The 23,486-nt window shown below is 44.3% G+C and overlaps 1 protein-coding gene across 1 annotated transcript; it reads right to left on the bottom strand.

Annotated features, from left to right (window-relative positions):
* Window positions 1-641: 641 nt before the first annotated feature.
* LOC307102666 (mitochondrial intermembrane space import and assembly protein 40-like) lies at window positions 642-1,154 on the bottom strand (the record flags this gene model as incomplete). Its single annotated transcript, XM_079776395.1, has 2 exons — window positions 642-737; window positions 819-1,154. The coding sequence occupies 2 exons, from the start codon at window positions 1,152-1,154 to the stop codon at window positions 642-644; spliced, it is 432 nt and encodes a 143-aa protein (XP_079632521.1).
* Window positions 1,155-23,486: the final 22,332 nt, after the last annotated feature.

Here is a 23,486-nt window from a genome sequence, read left to right as displayed (position 1 = left end):
GTTAGAAAGGGACTGTGAGTCGGAGAGTCCAAAGCTCTACTTTCTAAAAAGAAAACCTGGAGCTCAACATAAAAATGGAAACCAAAATCTATCAGAAATGAAGCATAGTACCTCATATACTCAAGGTCAAGATGGTTTTTGAGAAATAAGTATCTGATTATCTGGCCTCTTCTATTAGGAATGGCCCCATTCCAGCATTTTTAAAGGAAGATGTTTTTGTTTCTATTTCATTTCCCAAAGAGGTATGCAATCTACTAAAAGGGAGATAACCAATCAGAATAAATCAGCTCACTCATGAGAGACACTCCTAGATAATGATTTTTGGTTGCTGAGAATATTCAACACATTATTTCAGAGTGGCAAATTTAGAGATAATCTGAGAAGAGAATTTGAAAGGGGCAGCCACAGTCAGTGATAGAGTTATGTGAGACACACAGACATATACCCCCCCCTTTTTTTTTATCAGTGTATATGGCAAGGGGTCCAAACCCCTGATCATCAAAATAAGTGATTTTGTACATTACAGTGCAGAGAACAATAGAGGGCAAGACTTTCTTGTCGAGTGACTGAAAGGCATCTGCAAAAGGTTCGTATCACTCTGAGGTGGGAGGCCTGGAGCCAGTGCTCCAGCATGGCCTTCATTAACTTGACCCCTCCTGTTCTTTGGTTGCGGTGGCCTTAGCTAGAGCTGCCTTTTCTAAACGTTCAGCTGTCTCCTCCTCCTCCTCCTCCTCCTCCTCCTCCTCCTCCTCCCCCTCCTCCTCCTCCTCCTCCTCCCCCTCCTCCTCCTCCTCCTCCTCCTCCTCCTCCTCCTCCTCCTCCTCCTCCTTGTCTTGGAGATAGAGGTCCCGGTACTGCTGCATGCATTCCTGCACGGCCCAGAACTGGTCTACACAGTCTGATCCTTTGAGGTCCTCCGTGCTATAGTGGAAGCAGGAACAGGCTGACTTGAACTGTTCCCCACAGGGGCCACTAGCCATTCCCCCAAGACACAGGCAGTACCAGTTAATGTCTCCATTTGGCAGGAGCAACCCATGCTCCTCGTATGGATCATTGGGATCATCAGCCACCAGCTCTGCATTGCTTGGAGTTTCATGGTCTTCTTTAGTCACACATATGACTCGATCCTTCCCTTCCTGCCAGCAGTAGGCCATGGCTGCAGCCCAGCACTCCTGTTTTGGTATGCTTTTTACAACAAAAATTTAATGTACAGAGGAGGGGTAAAGGGCAGAAATGTCTTAAAAAAGAGAGAAATATACCTGTGTGACCATTGTAAACTGGATTCTGCTTAAGAATACCTTTCAGCTTTCTATTGGCTACAAAGTCATATTTTGGTTTAAAAGGTTTTGTATTCTACAATAGGTGCTGATGCTTTTTGTTTGTTTGTTTTTTTAACCAACCTCATTTTTAAAATGAGGAAACAGGTTGTAGCTACCTTCTTAGATATGCTAGACTTTAGAAGCCCTGAATGTTCTCTGTGGCACACAGGGCCTGCTTGCATCTCAGGGAAAGGAAGTGTCAGCTAAAGTCTCTTTTCCCTCTCTCTGGCTAGTCTGTCCTGCTTGGCATGACTCACTCCCTAGATGTTGTGAACCTTCTAAATGTGGCTTTGGGCCAAATCCTATCGCTTGGAGCAAGCATGTCAAACTCAAAGTCTAACACGGGCCTAATAAACAAGGTTTAAGTTTATGTGGGCCGCAAAAAAACAAAAGCTTCAATTTTCATAGAAACGTAGGTTTATTTCGATAGAGACATGCTGAATACAAAGGGCTGAAATAAATGAGTAATCGTTAACATAAAATAGAACATTTTAATGAAAATTAATATTTTTTCTTGAACATTAACTTACCAGACCCTGAATAATTGCACAAATTAATAAGCGTAACGCAAATAAACCTATTTTTCTTGTTCTCCCAAAGCAAAATAATTTCCTGTTGCGCACATCAAACAAGTCAGTCCAAGACTAATGACATGGCAATCGGCTGCTAAAATATTCGCTGCTGGTATTAGTGGAGAGAAATGGTGCGCCTGCACGTTAGGTGTGTAAGGGAAATGAATGCAACATGGTTATAGTAACCGGTCATTAGCGAACATTGTAGTTTGTTATTAATAATCATGTGTAACAGGATATTGTAAAATTTACGTTACGAAATTTTTATTAAAACATTTCTTACATACCATTAGCTTGGCTGGGCCGCAAAAATATTTGTTGTGGGCCACATGCGGCCCCTGGGCCAGGAGTTTGACATGCTTGCCTTGGAGAGATGGAAACCAGTTCCTCTAAACTGAGGAACCATTTCACAGCAGGCAGATGCCGCCTGCTCTGGGCGCCGCCTGCCCTCTGCAGGTGGGGTGAGGGAGGTGAAGGGAGGAAGTGGATCACCCAGCAGCGCCTTCTCTCCTGTCATCCCTAAGTCCCCTCTGGTCCCCAGGGGAGGACGTGGAGTGTCCTCCCCTGCCCTTTCCCTCGCTGACACTTCCACAGAAATGCCACGTGTCATAACCCATCCATACTTCCAGATGAGTCTGCACACAACGTTGAAGTTGTTTGGGACAGAAAGAATGCGTTGCATGTCCATTTCCTCCCCTGCTTTGTTAGAACTACTGCACATGCTTTCTTTCCAGGGGGCAGCACTCCTTACTTCTGCGCAGCTGAGTTTCTTTATTTACGAAAATGACCCCCAAACTGGCTCTAAACACAAAGCCCACCAGCTCACTCATGTGATGGGCAGCTGTGCTGTCTTACAGACATAAGTTGGGATGGGATCTCGAGGGTATAGCAGGTTGGGAGGGTCTTCCCACCCTCTGGGCAGCATTTACTGTTCTCCTTATAATGGTCTGGAAAGTACTTCCAGACCCTGGAGTCTTTGCTTTTTCTCTTTTCTTAGTATTGGTACCACATGGCATTGACAGCTAGGCCCCAGTTACGTTGTCATGAAAGTCTTGTGATCTTTGGCAATTTGAATGAAAATATGTCTTAAGTTGGTCCAATCTGAATTGGGTGCCTCCTAAAAGCCGAATGTCTTAAAACCATAAAGATTCATGACAGCTTGCTCTCTCTTACACACACACACACACACACACACACACACACACACACACACACACACATTTATTTATATAAAAGTTTACTTTCCAGCAGCTGGTCTCCAGGTGTGCAGTTCTTATCAACCACAGACTTCAGAGCTGAAAGAGAACTTGCAACTGAACTCTGAGCCAGAATGTACAATTAGTTTAGCTCTCTGTTTTCTGTGATCAACAAGAAAATTCCCATTGCTTCTTGGTGTTCATTTGAATCCTGAGGCTCATTCTGCTGTTAGAGACAGAGGTTTAGATGAGACAAGAAGTAAGAACATCCACTCATTCCTTGGGCCCCTTTCTCCATCCATTGATCGATTCATCCATCCATCCATCCACCCACCCACCCATCTATACATCCATTTATCTTTTCTTTCTTGTTGTTCATTTTTAAGCAGCAATTCTATTTTAGGTACTCTGCTGGGCACTAAGGATACAAAAATAAAATAAATCAAAATGAAACAAACAAAAAACCCCAATAAACACATATTTTGGCACTGAAGGACCTTACTGTTTCTCAGGAAGCAGACGCAGGAACAAGTGCTGTATCTAGAAATGTAGCAACAAACAGGAAGGAAGAGCTAACTCTGCTTTTGGGAGAGAAGAACAGAGAGATGACCTTGACTCTCTTCCTCAAATCTTGGGATAATAAATTCAATCACATAAAAAAACCCCTGTATTTTTATATTGACAGTGCTGTGTAATTTACAAAGCTTTGTAAGTGATATAGTAGGCAGTTACAGACATGAGCAGAGTAGGAACAATAGACCTGGTAGAGAAGGTCACCAGGGCAAAAAGCCCTGGGTGCCTAGCTATGGGCAAAATTGGGAAGGTGAGTATTGAAAGGTGGGACCTCATCCCCAGGGTGACCTTTCCTCTCCTAGCATATCACTGGTCATGTGGTTTGGACCCACCCCTGACCTTTTCTCCCTTGGTAGATTGCTAGTCATGTGGTAGACTCCTTAGAGGAGGAGCAAGGGGGCCAGAGAATAGCCTCATATGACTCCCATACACGCCCTTGCATGATCACTCCCTGAAGCCTTAAGCCCTCAGGACAATGAGGTTCTGGCCCGAATGAAATAATCTTAAGAACAAAGCTTCAGGTTTATTGACCACAAAGACAGAGTTTTGGTCAGACTAGAGATAACACCGAAACCTCAGTTGTGTTTCAGCTCCAGGCCCAGAAAAAGCAGCAAGGCCAGGCAGGGCAACATCATGGCTGACATCAGGACCAGCTGCAATGACTAATGACCACCTGCCCTGATACTGACCAATCAGTGGAGACAACGATCCTGAGAAGACACACCTGAAAAGCTGATGAGTATTCTATTGAGACTCTCCCCTGACACCTCCCCTAAAATCTCTGCCTTTGGAAAACAGATAAAACCCCTAAAGACAAGGACCCAGAGTGTGCTCTCTCTCTTGAGCATGCCCACATTCTTTGCCCTCTCCTTCCCGCAGGTGCATTTTCTTTGCCTTTCTTTCTCATAAGCTCCAAGGGCCCTTCTTTCACCACTGTAACTTGTTTGCTGAGTCCATGCAGCCTTGCTGTCTCTGTTCTACAGTTCATTTCTTCTACCGCTGTGGCTTTATAAATACATTTTCACTTGTATTTGAGTCTTGCCTCTAAATTCTTTCTTAGCCAGAACTCAAGGACTGGGGTCTAACAATGTGATGCCAGTTCACCGTTAACATAAGGACCTGGGTTATTGATGGCACTTTCTCAGAGTGAGTGTGAAGATACAAAAGACTCATTGATGCAGCTTCTCTTTTGTTTTGTCCTTTTTCTTTCAAGCACAGAAATAAGAGAATGACATATAAGCCCATTTTACACGTGTAAAGAGTTTACTGTAACCCCTTCTTATCCTTATGGTTTCCAAAGACCAGGGAGAGAATTTAAAAAAAGGGCCAGATGGGCCATAACAAGGAGCATGGGGATTTTACCTACAGCCTGTGGGAATCTACACCTTGTGGAACATGTATGGGTGATTTTACACAATTGAAATGAAATGAGCCATGGAAAAAAATCTATCACAAGCCACCTTCAAAGGATTGAGTGTTAGTTTTTCTTTTCTTTTGGAGAATTAGAGAGGTCCCTTGCTTCCTATAAAAAAGCAAAGAGCATAAAATTTTATTCAAGAAATATAGCAAAAATATGATTTAGTTTCATGTAATAGTCAACTGGAAATGGGATAAGGAGGGTAGCAAAGGGAGAGGATGTAAGATGGAGGCACTAAGGAAGGGAATGGAAGACAGTGCTGGTGAGCAAATAGGGGGTCGGGTATTGGGACATGTTGTGAGGCTTACCAAGTCTACCGACTGCCTTCTGTGGCGTCACCAGAGGAACAACAGCCAAAGCTCTGCAGGGATAGGAATTTTCCACTCAGAACAGGCTGATGTAGGTGGAGTTTTGGAAGGATATAGCGCTGATCAGAGCAATATTATCTGAAAGGATGGATGATTTCAACCCAAATCCCCACATCTGCAACTCCTAGGCCAAGGTAGCTGCACCTGAAATGCTATGAGGCCTCCCTAGATCATCTAACCTAGAGGTCCTAAAACAGGGTAGCACAACTGCCAAAACTTGATGAAGCAGAATGACACTTCTAACAACAAGGAGACTGTGACCCAAGACAAGGCCTTTGTTTCTCATTTAAACACACTTCTTCATGGAAGCAAATATTTCAAGTTCCTATGCTAGTCTACAACAACATATTCCTTTGCATTCCAGAAACATTTAATTGATTGCCTGTGATGGATAGAGTATTCTGTGAGTGTCTGCCCAAGTCACAGAGGAATAAAACCTGGAGGAAGGCAGCCAGCTAACTGCATACTGGCACATGAGAGCTCTGCTCAGGGTTTCAGGAAGACCACTCAGGAGTGAGCAGCTACTTCCCGTAGAGAAGTACAGGGAGCCCAGAGGCTGGATGGTGAAGGAACATGACCAAATCTACTTGAGACTATACAATGAAAAATGCTATTTCAAATATTGGCTTTTGACTTACGTTTTTTTAAAAAATTATCTTTATTGTTGAAAGTATTATAGATATCCCTCTTTTCCCCCCAATTGACCCCTTCCAGAAGCCCCATTCCTCCCACCCCCAGGCCTTCACCACACTATTATCTGTGTCCATGGGTTATGCATATATGCATATTAGTTCTTTGGTTAATCTCTCCCACCCACCCCCACCATCCCTCTGAGATTCATCAGTCTGTTCCATGCTTCTATGTCTCTTGTTCATTAGATTCCACATATGACTGAGATCATGTGATACTTGTCTTTCTCTGACTGGCTTATTTTGCTTAGCATAATACTCTCCAAGTCCCTCCATGCTGTCTCAAAGGGTAAGAGATCCTTGTATTTTACAGCTGCATAGTATTCCATGGTATAAATGTACCATAGCTGTTTTACTCATCTACTGAGGGGCAATTTGGCCGTTTCCAGATCTTAGCTATTATAAATTGTGCTGCTATGAACTTCGGGGTACATATATTCTTTCTGATTGGTGTGTCTGGTTTCTTAGAGTATATTCCTAGAAGTGGGATCACTGGGTCAAATAGCAGTTCCATATTTAATTTTTTGAGGAAACTCCATACTATTTTTCATAGTGGCTGCACCAGTCTGCATTTCCACCAGCAGTTACCAGGATTCCCTTTTCTCCACATCCTCACCAGCACTTGTCATGCAAATAGAAACAACAACAACAAAAAATCTGGGATAGCAATATTCATATCTGACGAAATAGATTCAAGATGAAGGCCATAACAAGAGACAACAAAGGTCACTACATAATACTAAAGGGATAGATACAACAAGAGGATATAACCCTGTTAAACATATATGCACATAATAGAGGTGAACCCAAATATAAAAAAATACTTTTGGAGGACTTTAAGGGAGAGATCAACAGCAATACAGTCATAGTAGGGGACTTTAACACTCTACTAACTTTACTGAATAGGTCTTCCAGACAAAAAAATCAACAAGAAAACAGTGACTCTAAATGACACACTAGATCAGATGGATTTAATTGACATTTACAGAACATTTTATCCCAAAGCTGCAGAATATACATTCCTCTCAAGTGCAGATGGGTTATTCTCAAAGATAGACCACATGTTAGGACACAAAACAAGTCCCTACAAGTTCAAGAAGATTGAAATTATACCAAGCATCTTCTCAGATCACAGTGGCATGAAATTAGAAGTCAACTACAATAAAAATACTCAAAAACATTCAAACACATGGAGGCTAAATGGCATGTTATTAAACAATGAATGAGTTACCAATGAGACCAAGGAAGAAATAAAAAGCTTCCTGGAAAAAAATGAAAATGAACACACAACAACCAAAAATCTCTGGGACACAGCAAAAGCAGTCCTAAGAGAGAAGTTCATAACACTACAGGCCTACCTCAACAAACAAGACAATTTTTTAAATAAACATTGTAATGCTACAACTTAAAGGGTTAAAAAGAGAATGGAAAAGCCCAGAGTAAGTAGAAGGAAAGAAATAATGCTAGTAAATATCAGAGTGGAAATAAATGACATAGAGATTAAAAAAACATACAAAAGATCAATGAAACCAAGAGCTGGTTCTTAGAAAAGATAAAAAGATTGATGAACCTTTAGCCAGACTCATCAAGAAACAAAGAGAGAGGACCCAAATAAATGAAATTAGAAATGAAAGAGGCAAAGTAACAACTGACACCACAGAAATACAAAGGATTGCAAGAAAATACTATGAACAACTATATGCCAACAAGCTGGACAATGTGGGTGAAATGGACAAATTCAGAAAAATACAATATTCCAAACTGAATCAGAAAAACTGAACAGGCCAATAACAACTGATGAAATTGAAGCAGTAATAAATAAAACTTCCAGCAAACAAAAGCCCTGGTCCAGATGGCTTCACAGGGGAGTTTTACTAAACATTCAAAGAAGAACTAAAACCTATACTCCTAAAGCTATTAAAAAAAAAATCCAAGCACTATTGTAATTCCAAAACCAGATAAAGACACTACAAAGAAAGAGAATTACAGGCCAATGTCCATGATGAACATAGATGCTAAAATCTTCAATAAAAAATAAGCAAGTCTGATCCAGCAGTATACTAAAAAGATCATACACCAAGTGAGATTTATTCCAGGAATGCAAGGCTGGTACAATATTTGCAAATCAATAAATGTGATACATCACATAAATTGAAAGACAAAAATCACATGATCATATCAATAGAAGCAATAGATTTGACAAAATTCAACACCTATATTCTCAGCAAAGTGGGAATAAGAGGAATTATACCTCAACATAATAAAGGCCATATATGACAAATCTCTAGCCAACATCATACTCAATGGGCAAAAACTAAAACCATTTCCCTTAAGAACATAAACAAGACAGGGATGTCCACTTTTACCACTCTTATGATTTATGTTGAACTTGAGAAAAAGCAGAAGGATGTTGAAGAGACAGGTAGAAACCTTGTTCTATCCAGGCCCTCAACTGATTGAATGAGGCCCACTTACATTGGAAAGGGTGCTCTACTTTACTGGGTCTACCAATTCAAATGCTAATCTCTTGCAAAATCACCCTCACAGACACCCCCATGATACTGTTTTACCTGCTATCTGGGCATCCCTTGGCCCAATCAAGTTGACACATAAAATTAAGTATCACACTTCTTATAGAACCTCATCCTTGGTATTGAAAGGGTTTTAGAAGTTTGTAACATGGGTTGTTTCTCTAATGTGACTTCAAAGTAGTAGAGGTGATTCCTTCTCCTTGGCACTGGTGTGCTTCCAGGACTACTGTAATCACCAGAAAGGCCAGTCTGGGGCCAAGAATGAGAAAGAGAGAGAGAGAGAGAGAGAGAGAGAGAGAGAGAGAGAGAGATCAAATGAATGAGAGTGGAAAATAAATTTCTCAAATTATTGAGAAAAAGTTGAATGAGAAGGAAATGATTTAAGGATTAAATAGTTGTTGTAAATTTGGTCTAGCATAGCTTAGTTACTATTTGGAGTAATAGTTCAGGGCAGGATACCTCGGGGTTGGTTAGGAGGCTGTTTCCCATTGTGGATCCTGCCCTGAGCTTTTCACAGGCTTCTAAGGCTGGAAATGTGCTTTGCTGATCTTGAATACAATTGTGTCTTTCTCTCTGCCACTATTTGTTTAGAATCCCAGCTGCTGCCAAGCATTTGATCCTCAGAAACTGAGCATCATAATTGTATGTACTTTGTTCTGACAGACTGTTGATTACCTCAGACCAGGTGTGATTTATTATTTCCCACAGGACATCCCGACCACTGAAGGAAATGACTGATGGATGGAAGAGGTTCAAAGACGTCACAAAAATCTCTATTTTACCAGTAAATACAGACACACCACCATTAATAGTTTTCTTTTGTGTTTTTTATACAGTAATTCCTTGGTATCCACAGGAGATTGGGTTCAAGTCCTCTGCAGATACCAAACTCTGAAGATTCTCAAGTACTGTTTTATTTTTTTTATCCTCACTCAAGGATATTTTTTCCATTGATATTTCGAGAGAGTAGAAGAGAGAGGGAAAGACAGAGAGAAATATTGATATGAGAGAAACACATTGATTGGTTGCCTCCTGCACGAGCCCCTTGACCAGAATCAAACCCGGGACCCTTCAGTCCATAGGCCAACGCTCTATCCACTGAGCCAAATTGGCTAGGGCTCAAGTTCTTTATGTAAAATGATGTAGAGTATTTGCATATAACCTACACACAACCTCCCGTATACTTTATTATTTTATTTTGTATTATTATTTTTAAATATGTTTTTATTATTGATTTTAGAGAAAGAGGAAGGGAAAGGGAGAGAGAGAGAGAGACATTGAAGAGAGAGAAACATTCCTAGCAGCAAACAGATCGACTGCCTCCTGCAGGCTTCCTACTGAGAATCAAGCCCACAACATGTGCCCTGACTGGGTGGGAATCAATCCGGTGACCTTCTGGTGCATGGGATGATGCTCAACAACTTAGCCACACCAGCCAGTACTATTTTTATTTTTCAAATTGATTTTAGAGAGAGCGGAAGTGTGTGTGTGTGTGTGTGTGTGTGTGTGTGTGTGTGTGTGAGAGAGAGAGAGAGAGAGAGAGAGAGAGAGAGAGAGAGAGATTGATTTGTTGTTTCACTTATTTATGCACTAGGGCTCAGTGCACAAAATTCATGCATGGAGGGGGGGGGTTCCCTCAGCCCAGTCTGCACCCTCTTCAATTGGGGACCTCTTGGGGGATGTCCGACTGCCGGTTTAGGCTTGATCCTGCCAGCCTGATCTCGTACCCAACTGCCCTCCCCTGCCAGCCTGGTTGCCCCCAACTGCCCTTCCCTGCCAGCCTGATCTCGCCCCCAACTATCCTCCCCTGCTGGCCTGATCGCCCCTAACAGCCTCTGCCTGCCTGATCACCCCTAACTGCCCTCTCCTGCCAGCCTGTTCTCGCCCCCAACTGCCCTCCCCTGAAGGCCAATTTGGTTCTGATTGGTTGGTTTCTATGCCAGTCAGCATCAAAAGCTCCACCTCCTAGGCAGCCATTGGCTCCTCACAGTTCACCCAGATTTGGTTCTGATTGGTCGGTTTTTATGCCAGTTAGCATCTCTGGGCCTATCTCCGGGCCTGATCAGAGAGGCGGGGCTGATCAGCAGCCCCCTCGGAGGCCTGGAGAGAAACAGAGGCGTGGCTGCTGGTGAAACCTGGAGAGGAAAGAGAGGGGCAACGGCTGATCAACAGCTGCCACGGAAGCTGCAGATCAGACCCTGCCTCTCTCTTCGGGCCTCTCTCCAGGCCTGATCCACAGCCCCCTTGGCAGTCGGTGCTGGGTCGCCACACCTGCACGGGCAGCAGTCAGTGCTGGATCACCAAGGCAACCCAGCACTGACTGCAGGACTGATTTCTGGTGTTTGTCAAGCCTTCCGTCAGTTGTTATGGACCCTGGGTTTTTATATATTAGGATTCATTAGTTGATTCTTGTATGTGCCCTGACTGGCGATTGAACCCACAACCTTGGCATATGGGGACAACACTCTAACCAACTGAACTACCCAGCCAGGGCCCTCTGTATACTTTAAATCATCTCTACATTATTTGTAATATCTAAAACAATGTAAATGCTATGTAAATAGTTGTTATACTGTATTATTTAGTGAATAGTGACAAGAGAAGAAGTCTGTACACATTCACTACAGACACAGTCATTACAGGCCTAACTACATAGTACATGTCAGCAACAACATAGCTTTCCCCCCAGAATATTTGTTGATCTGAGGTTGGTTGAATTGGCAGACAGAGAGGGCCAACTGTATTTCCAAGCGTATTAAGGCCCTTTGTCAAGTTTGGCCTCTGAGCAGCTTCATGAGGCGAAGGAGAGCAGTTGCCACCATCTTTCTGCACTGGAACACTGAGCGGTAGAGTGAAAATGTAACTTGGGAAGTGACTACATCCAAATTCATGGCAGGATTGGGTCAGTGGCTCTCCCTTTTGGGAACTTGCCAGACTGAGGCCTTGCCTGAACCCTATTTCCTCAGGAGGTTCTTTTGCCTAAACTGTGACATCTGGTTCCCTTAGGAAATCAGAGTGCTTACCTGGGCTTGTGGTATGTTCCCAGGTGGACACTGAGGAAGGCATTGTTTCTGATGGTGCTCAGGAAGGTACAGCCAGAGTAGGGACCCACCCTTGCCAGTGCAGACAGGACTGTTTTTTCTTACGTGGCTTCAATGGCACCCATTACAAGGCCAGAGATAATAGCTGCTAATATTATCTGTGTTTATATGTATGTATGTATGTATGTATGTATGTATGATCTATCTTTCTATCTCACCTATCATTTATCTTTCTATGCATTAATAAACATTATTGAATTCCCAATACATGGTCCTAAACTGGGTACTGGAAAGGGGGATGGAAAGCACCCCTCTAGGACCTGTGCATCTAGGAGGAATAATATCAACACCAATCTCAATAAAAGCCAAAATAGAGTTGATGCCTGACAAAAGGATAAATGTGCTTCAGGTTTTTTGTTTTTTTTTAATATAAGTATTGGAAGATGCTTCATGGAGGAGGGAATATTGAGTTGAACTTTGAAAACTGAATAAGATTTAAATAGGGGAGGGGGAGAGAGAAGGAAGTGGGCTCTACAAGCTCAGGGAATAGGGCAGGCAGACAAAGGTGGGGAAGAGGAATGCTTAGGCACTATCATTTAGGGTGTGTTGGGCTGCAAAGAAACCCCCAGACTCAAAGAGGAATGTATTCTCTGGCAGAACAGAGTCAGCTGTGGGGCAGGCTCCAGGATGGCCTAAGTCAATAGCTCCAGGATGTCGTCAAGCACATGGCCCTTTCCTCAGCTCTGCTTTGTGTCCCAGGTTGACTGCACCCCCAGGGAGTAGAAAGCTCTGCAGTGATGCCAGCTTCACACCATGATGGACAATGTGCAGAGGAAGATGTGAGATTATCTCTTGTCTGTGGTCCTTGCATGGTGGGAAAACTCCCTAAATCTTTCCAGCAGACATTCCTCATATTTTTTAATCCTCACTTGAGGATATGTTTTTATTGATTTTTTAGAGAAGGAGGGAGGAGGGAGGGGATATGAAGGGAGAAAGGGAGGGTGAGAGAGAGGGAGAGGGAGAGAAAGAGACAGAGACAAACACTGATGTGAGAGAGAAACATCAATCAATAACCTCCCATATGCGTCCAGACTGGAGGTTAAACTAGCAACCCAGATATGTGCCTTGACCAGGAACCAAACTCACAACCTTTTGGTGTATGGGATGACACAGCATCCAATTGAGCCACCTGGACAGGGCACGTTCCTAATCTTTTTACAGTTCCCCCACCCACCACTCAGCAGACATTGAGCAGATTTGTATTAATGTCCATTCCTGGGACCAAGGTATTACTGAGATTTACTTAGACTAATTATTGGGGTGAAATGGGTGTTGGGGGTCCATTGTGTCACCCACAAAGGGAGTTCCAGGGAAGAAAAGAAAAGACCACCTACTGTGGCACAGTAAATATGGTGGCAAGGAGGGCGGGCTCTTAGTGCTGGCGGAAGGAGGCAGGGGAGTTCTGACCTGGAGACAGAGGGGATTGTCTGAAGGATTTTACTCAGGGAAGGAGAGGCGTAGAACATGTGTGTTTTGCAAGACAGGAAGACAAGGGGAGACTGGAGGCATGAGGGTTGTTAGAAGTTCTTTGAGGAGTTGCGGGGAGAGGAGGAGAGATTGCAGAGAGGCAGAAAAGTGAAGAAGGTTGTGCCTGCCAACTCAGAGATAAAATTGACTGGACTCAGTGACTATGTGGATTATGTCTGGGTGGTGTTGTTGGCCTCACAGATTCAAGTCTGAGTTTCTGGGAAAATGGTGATGACATAAAAATAATAATAATAATAAGGGAGTCAAGAGATGGAGGTGTTTGACCAGTCCTCACTCAGCCTAGGACCCTGGGCCACTTACAGCTTTGCAAACACATGCTGTTCCCTGACTGGGGAGCTCTAAGTTCCTCATTCTCTGCTGATTCTATCTGTGAAAGTTATTTTGACATCAGAGGTTAGAGTGTGAACTTGGGGCTCCCAGCAGACTCTCTTTGGTACCTGGAGTTTCCTCTAGGCAGACCTGGGGAGAGAATCAGAATTTTCCCTTCAGATCCTGGGGACAGCCACTGACCCCCAAGCCACTCTCTTTCTGGACTTGGAAGTAGAGATCCTGCTCCCCAGTCTTCTTTGCTCCCAAGGATATGACAGTCCTCTCCCCTTAACACCTCCCAGACCAGGAGAGACCAGACTGAAATGTCAAGGAGAACCTGATGCAAGTTTGGTGATAATGGAAGAGCAGAGGTCTTGCCTGTCTCACTCCCAGGCTGCCTCTGGGTGGTGCCCCCCCCCCACCCCACCCTTCACCCTCTCACTCTCCTCAGATCTCCACCTCTCAGCCTTTCATCTGGACAGAGCCCCAACTAAAGAGGGAAGAGGAACTGTTCCTCTTTTCCCATCAAAGGCGAGCCTTCCAAGTCTTCTTCCATCTAGAACAGGGATGTCCTCCCAAGACAATTAGTGAGAGTGGCCACCATCTTTATGGGACCTGAGTGATCTTAAGCTCCTGACAAGAAAAGCATAATAGTGTGCCTGGGGTGCTTGTGGATTATATGTGGATTATTTGGTCTTGAGTAACACCACAAGCAGAACATCCACAGTAATCCCAAGATGGAAACCTATCCAGCTCAGCCCAGTTTTTTCACTCTTTCTTGTAAAAATCCTGGAGCCAGTGCTGTCCCCTTGTGAATGGGGTTGCTCAGAGTGAAAGGAATGGGACTCTCCTCCCTAAAAGACTAAGAGTTCAGTTTGGACCTTGTCCAATGCTCCATTCTTAAATCTCTGTATTAGTCAGGAGAGGCCAGCTACAGTAACAAACAGCCCCAAATCCCAGGGGCTTCATAGGAGAGTTTATTTTTCCTTCATGGTACAGGGAACATGAGTTGATGGGGAGGCGGGTGTTCTGCTCCTTGCCGCCATCAGAGACCCAGTGTTCACCACCATCTGGGACCTTGGAATTCTCCTCTGAATCTTCTGGTCCATAGACAGGGGAGAAAACTATGTGGAGGAGATACCCCTCTCACCTGCCTCAGCCTGGAGGTGCCACACATCGCTGCCACTTATAGCCTACTGGGGAGGACAGGATCTACCTAGAAGGAAGGATGCTGAGAGTATCACGTATCTGCGTGGTAGGGAGATAAAAACACGAATATGGGTAACAGCCACAGTCCCCGTGTCAGGCAGAACATGTGTATCAAAGCATGCAAGTGCAACCTCCTTCTAAAACTTCCCCCCCCCCCCCATTATGCTGGCCTAAGAAGATCCACCCTGTCTAAGGTCTGGACCAGCCTCCTTGGTACCTGGTACATATGTCACAGGGAAGGAAGAATAAAGCTCTTTCCACCACAAGGGCCAAGAAGTGTCTGTGTTCTTCCTGGAGCCAGATTTTGTGTTGTTGCTGTTGTCTTCCATTTGGGCTAAAACACAGGTGCCATTTTCCTACCCTAACACTGAGTTCCAGCCCCACAGGACACTGGGTGTGCGAGAGGACCAGGCCACCAGGCAGAGCAGACACTTCTCTGATATGGCCACTTGCCAGCACAAGGAGAAAGGAGACAAGACAGCAGAAACAATCCCATCTGAGTTCAGGCTGAGAAACGCTATTTTCCAAAATAACATAATCTCAGGAAATCAAGCATTAAAGGAAGACAGACACTGAAAGTCCAACACACGTCACCTGGAACAGTTGGGGCACAGCAGCATAAATGAACAAAGAGGGCCCTAAACTGTGCCTCATCAGTGTGTTCTTCTCCCACACAATAGAAGAGGGCTGTTTAATTTAGACCAGAGAGAAGAGATTAGAGCAAGTGAATGTGCATCTCACAAGTCTCTGCCAGCTTCTCAAATGGAACATCAATCAAGGAAAGTCGGGGGATGGGATGGGCCAGACTAAACTTAGGGAACGTGCCAGCTACGGCTCATCATCTGAATGTCCTGTCCTCCAGGCCTGGGAGCTAAGCTGCTTGCTGTATTATGTTTACCTCCCTGGGACACTTACCCCAAAGCACCTTGTGGTGTATTTATATGCTGACTGAGTTGGCTCAGGTTGCCATAACAAGATACCACAGATTGTGTGGCTTATATAAAGGGGATTTGTTTACTCACAGTTCTGGAGGCTGGAAGTCTGAGATCAAGGTGTCATCGGGGGCAGTTTCTCCTGAGGCCTCTCACCTTGGCTTGCAGTTGGCGCCTTCTCCCTGTGTCCTCACATGGTCTTCCCACTGTGAGTGCCTCTCTGGTGTCTCTTCCTCTTCTTATAAGGACGCCAGTATTATTGGGTCAGGGCCTGCTCCCATAATTGTGTCACTCTAAGTGCCTGAAGTGTAAGTATTATTATATTAATCAGAAAGAAACCTGGCTTCGTGTCTTACACATAAGACTGCTTATTTTTACGTAATAATTCTGGGGATGGGCAGTTACTACCTGTGATTTAGAACAGAGATTGACAAATTTTTCTTTAAAGGGCCAGAGAATAAATATTTTCAGTTTTTTGGGACATATGGTTTCTTACGCAACTACTCTACTCTGTCATTACAGGGCAAAATCAGCCACAGACAAATGAATGAGCATAGCTCTGTTCCAATAAAACTTTATTTACAAAAATAGATAGTGGGCCAGATTTGATGCCCAGGCCATAGTTTGCCAACCCCTGGCATAGAAGCTCAAGTATGCCTGGGTCAAAGTTTTTACAATTTTCTTGTTTTCCCCTCATGATTCCAATATAGCTGTTATAGCTCTAGTTATCATGTCTGTGTTCCAGGCAGGAAGAAAAGGAAAGGAGCAGGGACAAAGGGGTGTCTGCCAGCTGAATACGCCTTGTTTTCTGGAAGTCCCACCTAATAGATTGTTTTTTTCTCACTGGCCTCCCACATATGCAAAGAAGACTGGGACATACAATCCTTTTTTCTTTTAGTTTGGGCACATTGCCATCCCAAATAATTTTCTCTTATTAAGGAAGAAAGGAAGAATACAAAGTAAGTAGCATGTAGTAGCTCCTACCACCACTGCTTTTTTTCTTCTTCTTTTTTTCTTTTTAAGTCTCCAACCCAGCCAGTGTGACTCATTGTTTGAGCCTTGACCTGTGAACCAGGAGATCACGGTTTGATTCCCAGCCAGGGCACATGCCTGGGTTACAGGCTCGATCCCCATTGTGGGGCAGCAGGAGGCAGCTGATCAATGATTTTCATCATTAATGTTTCCATCTCTCTCTCCCTTTCTCTCTGAAATCAATAAAAACATTTTTTAAAAATTAAAATTTTTAAAGTCTTCAACTAATCAGTCAATAAAGGCTTCTCATTTTACTTGTTTCTGGTTACCTCAAACTTCTTTCCGTTATGAAATACTTAGAGGAGAATACAACCTTCATGGTCTAACTCTGCAAAAAGACTACTCAACTTTTCCGATACTCATAAAATAAAATAAAAAGACACACACAAAAAAAACTCAGTAACTCCTTTCATGCTACATCGATTTCCAGGTGGGGAACAAAGAAGGAAAGAGGCAGGAGACAGGAAGCTGTGTAGTGCCGGCCCAGCGATGATTGTTAGCAGCTGGAGGGTAGAGAAGGCAGGCTGCTGTGCCTCCGGGCCTGACTGATGATGTGTGATGGGAACAAAGAACTGTGTCCCTGCTTGTTCGGGGTCTGGGGAAGCAGATTTCATGACATCTCTTGACCATCACTTAAATGCTCCCTCACCCAAAAAGTACTTAGGAAAATGCAGGAGTTCTTGAGCCCCAGGTTTTGCTCTGCTTTCTGTCTTTCCAAAGTAGAGTTGAAACCCTGCAGACACTCTCCTGGTCCTCATTCACCTTTCATCATCACTTCCCAACAGGCCACATCTCCAGATACAGTCACATGGGAGGTTGGGGCTTCAACATGTGAATATGGGGGGATACAATACAGTCGGCAACAGGCATGCATAGCAATGCATCAAAAAAAAAAACTGGACGGTTGAAGACAAACAATGCCAGAGAGGAGAGTTGGAAAGGGAAGGGGCCATGGTCAAGATGGCCCTGTGCTATAGAAAGTTACTAAACTCACAGATCCACAGAGACCCATGTCCTCCTGGGACTTAAAGTGTAATAGTCTCCCTCTGTTCTCCTTCCCATTACCCTTTTCGAGAATGAGTGTGGTTTTGTGTGTGTGTGTGTGTGTTTTTTTGTGTTTTTTTTTTTTTTTAGTCTATGGTGACAAGGACAGGATGAGAAGATGCCCTAAGTTAGCATTAGAATCCAGGAGGGCTGGTATAGAATAGGAGACCACCATGCACACTTTGAGCCTTTCCCCCTGATTTAGGAGTGGCCCTAGAGGGTGGTTTGAATCCCTGGTTTTTACGTATCTTTGGTGGTTCTCTCTGACATCCAGCTTGGAAGTCTAAGATCGAGGTGTTGGCTGATTTGGTTTTGATGAGGACCCTCTTCCTGACTTGAAGATGGCCACCTTTCCAGTGCGTCCTCACCTGGTGCAAAGAGTGAGCTCTGGCCTCTCTTCCTCTTCTCCTGAGGGCACTAATCCAGTCATGGGGTCCACCCTCAGGGTCTCATTCAATCCTAGTTATCTTCCAAAGACCCCACCTCTAAAACCATCACATTGGGGTTTAGGGATTCAGCATAGGAACCTTGGGGGCACAAGCATTCAGTCTGTAACATTATTATAATTAGGCTTCTATTTCTTGAGCACCTGCTGTGTGTCACAGTAGCTGTATCAGGGAAGTATTCCTATCTTCCCAGTATTTCTGATGAGAAAATCCTGAGATGTTAAACCATTTACCCAATATTACATTCTAAGGAAGAGGTGGTGTGAGAATAGGGACGTGTAGCTGACTTCTAGTTTCTTCTTGCTGCTTCAATGTGTGTGTGGTCCCACAGTCTGTCTGCCCAGCCCTCTGAATTTTCTCCTCTCAAGGCCTAACGCCACTCTTTTCCATGTGACTTCACCTCCCTGGTTGCGAGGTTATCTGCCCTGCCTCAGAGAACTGATGAACAAATGACTGATCATGCTCCTTAGCTCTGGAAAAATAGCTGTACTTTAATAAGGGCTTTCTGGAGGCACGGGGCCTTTGGGCCCACATTATAACTATTGTGGGCACTAGACACTTTTGCTTTGGCGGTCTTCTCCTTCAGTTAGAAAAATTTAAAGTTATATTTTATAACTGTGTTGGTACAAAGATGAACTTAATGCAGGCTGGATTCATTATTATTATACTTTATTATTTTTGTTTTAATTGATTTTAGAGAGAGGAAGGGAGAGAGAGAAACATCAATGTGAGAGAGAAACATCGATAGGTTGCCTCCCTTACCCACCCTGACTGGGGATCAACCTAGTTATGTGCCCTGACCAGGAATCCACACCAGCACTTTGATGTGCGAGGTGATGCTCCAACCAATAGTGCCACACTGGCCAGGGCTTATTATATTTCATTTTAAAAGAACTTAAAGGTAAAACATTTTCATGGGTCCTTAAAAGTATCATGGGCCTGAGACACTGCACCTCGTATGCCTGTGTACGGAAAAGAGGACCTGGCCCTGAGCGGGTCTCCCTAGGGCCAGCCGGTAGTGTGTGAATTCTTGACTTTGTGCAGGAAAAATTTCACAACGTGAGTCCAGATAAATTTTAGAGGACTTTTATCAAAGCTGGGAACAGTGAAACGGGAAAGCGGTGGGTAAATGAGCCTGGGCTGGACTGCTTTGGCTCACTAGAAGTCAGTGAAAAGGGGGCCTTGGGGACAGGTTTGGGGGATTTGCTTGGGATAAACTGCCCCTGCCCATTGCTGCCCTGGTTGCAAGCCTCCTTAGAGTTTAAGAGAGGCATGCTTGTGGGGAAAGAAGGGGGCGGAAGGTCTGGGTGTGCTCTGGGAGGGAGAGCACGTGCTGGGACCTTCGTTTTTGAGGGGTTTCACAGGCTGGGCGTTTAGGGGAGGATTAATAGAATATTCATCAGCTTTATGCTGATGTATCAAAATTAGATTTATTCTCTTCATCTGACCTTGGGTGTGGTTGGCAAATGGCACTAATTGGATTTCTGCCACCTGTTTCTGCTTACCTTAAGGTGATTTAAGCTACTAACCCTCTGGTTGGGGAGAAGAAGTGCAAACCATTTATTCTTAAGTGTCCTTGATTTAGGAAAGATAGTATTTACTAGATGGTTGCAAACTGCTTGGCATCTAGATTTGCTAGATGACTGTAAATTGCTGTTGAACTATCTAGACTTTCTAAAGGGCTGTAAACTGCTGTTTCCCTGTTTCGTTTGTCCTGGCTTCCTGGCCTGTCTCACCTGGAGATAAGTGAGTTCCTGGGTGGTAGTGGGGAATTGAGTGCTGGGATGATGGGCTTAAAGGCTGCTCTGGGAGAAGTGGCTTTCTGGGTTTCTGTACCTGCTGAAGACAGAACCAAGGGGGATTCTTGAGGTTGGCTTTTTAATGTCACTCAGCTTTCATGAAGGAGCCAAGGGTTCACCCCAAAACAATGGTCAGCCACACATTTATGGCCTGAGTCTCCATATGCACAGACTTCCTCAGATTCACCGGCCAGTGACCCCTGGGTGAAAGGTGGGTTCTTGACTTTGTGCAGGAAAAATTTCACAACGTGAGTCCAGATAACAATTTCACAACATGAGTTCTGGTAGGGCCAAGCTCAGGGGAAGTCACCCCTGCAGCCTGGGTCCTCAGCCTGTGTTTCAGCATTTGGCCACATGGCGGCACTAACGTGCTGGCCTGCTGCCCTGAGCCCCAGGCCTGGTTCTGCCCGAAGGGATCTCTGAATGCACTCTGGCTGGGGTTTGCCTGCTGTCTGAGGCCTGGGCCAGAAGAGGGTGTTTGTCTAGAAGGCCCCCTTCTCCCTGCTACCCTCAGTAACCCTCATCATTTCCAAGACACTGAAAGCAATGCAGTTCCAGGAAAACATTGATCTGGGAGGTGGGGCTGGGCCGCCACCTCATGTGTCACCACTGAGCTGTGGCTCTGGGAAGGAACTCCCAGGGTCTTGTGCTCCTTATCTGAAACACTATAAAGATCTCTCAGGCCGCTTCTGCCCTCAAGTTTTAATTCTGCAGGAAATACAGCAGGGCCCACACTGTTAGGGGCCAGAAGAGCTGGTTTGCTGTTTTTGCTTTGCCATTGTCTTGGCTGGGTGGCCACAGGCAAGTCACTTTCCCTCTCTGGTTTTCATTTGTCTGTAAGAAAGAGGCCTTTCTATGGGCCACCAACCTGTTGGGAGTGTCCCTGGGACCCAGGTGACCATGGCTTTTTCCTCTCTCCCTCTCTCCCTCCCTCCCTCCCAGACACTGGCAGAAAAAGGGGTGGCTGGGCCCTGTTAGAGGAAGGTGGATGGCTGGATGCAGACCTCCAGGTGATCTGCACCTCAAAACTAGAACCTGCCACCTTGCTGCTGCTGAGGCCTGAAGGAACTGCTGAGTTCTGGGGGTGCAGAAAAGGCAGGAGAACTGAGCCCAGGGCACAAATACCACAACAGATCTTCCAACAAGAGCTCTCAGATGGCTTTGCCCAGGTCCCACTGCAATGAGTCACATTACTGGTTGCTTTTTTTTTTTTTTTAAAGTGCCTTCGAGATGCTGCACATTCTCTTGTATTTAGACATCTGGTGTCTCCAGCACCTGGCCCAGGGGCTGGCAGCAGCACTCCCTTGGAGCACTGACTGAAATATAGTGGAACCTTGTTTATTGAATGTCTCCCATCTCCAACAATGCGCTTCTCAACTTGACAACCCTTTCATGCTGATACAGATATGATCAGTCTCACATCTCTCAACTGACAAACAAAGGAGAGAACACAGGAATATGAGTCAGTTTACCACTATTAAAATCTCAGGATATTGTGCTGTGAATATTTTTGTGTTATTTTGCTTTTGTTGCTGCTTATAATTATTGTTAAATTTTCATTTTTTTAACTGTACATTTCCTTTCCTTTTTGTTAAGTTTTCACTTACATTTCTTGTCCTTTTTGTTTTGTTATAGATTAAACAGTGCAACAGACATGTGCTGTATATAAGAAAGGTTAAAACGGAATCATTTGGGGGTCTGGAATGGATTAATTCAATTTACATTATTTCAAATGGGAACAATGATTCAGTTTTCGAACAGCCTTCCTGAATGAATTAAGTTTGAGAAACAAGGTTCCACTGTACAGAGTTCCAGGCCTTGCTCCTGAGACTGATTTTGTAGCTCTTGGGTGGGCCCCAGAAATCAGCATTCTGTTTACCAGCTGCCCAGGTGAAATAATGCCACAGAAATGTTCCAAGTGTAATAGGCAGTTAGACATAAGCAGAGCAAGGACAATGGGACAGGTACAAAGGTCGCCAGGGGAAAAACTGGGAAAACAAGGCCTCGCCCCCAGGGTAAACTTTCCTCCCTTAGCATATTGGTTTGGATCCCCTGACCTTTCATATCACTGCTCATGTGGTTCAGACCCCCTGACTTTTCCTCCCTAAAGATAACATCTAGGCCTCACTTGTATTTTAGCTCTTGGCCCAGAAAAGCACTGATGACCTGGTGCTGACCAATCAGTAGAGACCATGACCCTGAAGGAGCACATCTGGAAAGCTGAATATTCTGCTGAAACTCTCTCCTGAGACCTCCCCTAAGATTCCCATCTGCAAGGGAGAGATAAAACTCTTAAGACAAAGGGTCAACTTTCCTTCTCCCTCCCAGGAGCTTGTCCACGCCATTCCCTTCCCCCTCCTCTTCCCTCACTGGCACGTATCCCCTCACCTCTAAGGGACCCCATGAGACTTGCAACCAGAGAAGCAATAGGCACCAGCAGCTTGTCCTGGGCTAAGCCCCTGAACCTGTCTCCAAGGCCCCTTATCTTTGACTTTCCAGTGAGCCAAAGCAACCCAGCCTAGGCTCCCCTGTTGCTTCTTCTATGATAAGACCTTCTTAGTTTTACTGTCCTGAATGTGCTTTTGTTGTAGCCAATATATTCTTGCTTTACTACACTTTGTCTCTTGACTGATACCTGTTCTTCAAGAAGACAAGAACTGAGGGCTCATTGTCTTGCTGGTAATAAATCATGAATAATGTTCATTATTGGGTGTTATTATTTTCTATCTTTCCTTTTCCTTTGGTGTTTCTTTTTAACATTTTTTTATTTTTAAAATTAATTTGAGAGAGAGAGAGAGAGAGAGAGAGAGAGAGAGAAACATTGGTTTGTTGTTCCACTTATTTATGCATTTATTGGTAGATTCTTGTATGTGCCCTGACCAGGGATCAAACCCACAACCATGGCACCTGGATGACGCTGTAACCAACTGAGCTACCCAGACAGGGCTGGTGTTTCTTTTGTTTTAAATTGCATCTTAGGACCACACCATCTTGAAGGGGAGAGTGGATGTTATCAGAAGCCTGAAAATCCCAGGAATCTACAACTACGACACCCAGAGAACAGCTGCGAACCCGAAAACACTGGTCCCCAAGTGGCATGAGCACACAGATTCGGAGGAGCTCTGTGCTTCCTCACGGAAAGGAGAGAGAGAACTACATAACCAGACACCTGGAGAAGAGAGATCATGGGGAGACAGAGAAACAGCCCACATATGAAAGAAAAGCAGGCATCACCAGAAAAGGAAGTAAACAAAATGGAGGCAAGCAACCTGTCAGAGAAAGAATTCAGATAAATGGTCATAAGGTGGATGAAAAGAATGAAAGACAAATTCAGCAATATGTGTAAGAACCAAGAAGAAATGAAAAATGACATTGCTGCTATAAAGAACTCAATAGAAAGTATCAACAGTAGACTAGAAGAAGCAGAGGACCACATCAGTGAGCTAGAAGACAAGGCAGGA

The sequence above is a fragment of the Cnephaeus nilssonii genome, assembly GCF_951640355.1.
Source record: "Cnephaeus nilssonii genome assembly, chromosome: 1".
Taxonomy (NCBI): domain Eukaryota; kingdom Metazoa; phylum Chordata; class Mammalia; order Chiroptera; family Vespertilionidae; genus Cnephaeus; species Cnephaeus nilssonii.
This window is presented reverse-complemented; position numbering and strand designations above follow the sequence as displayed.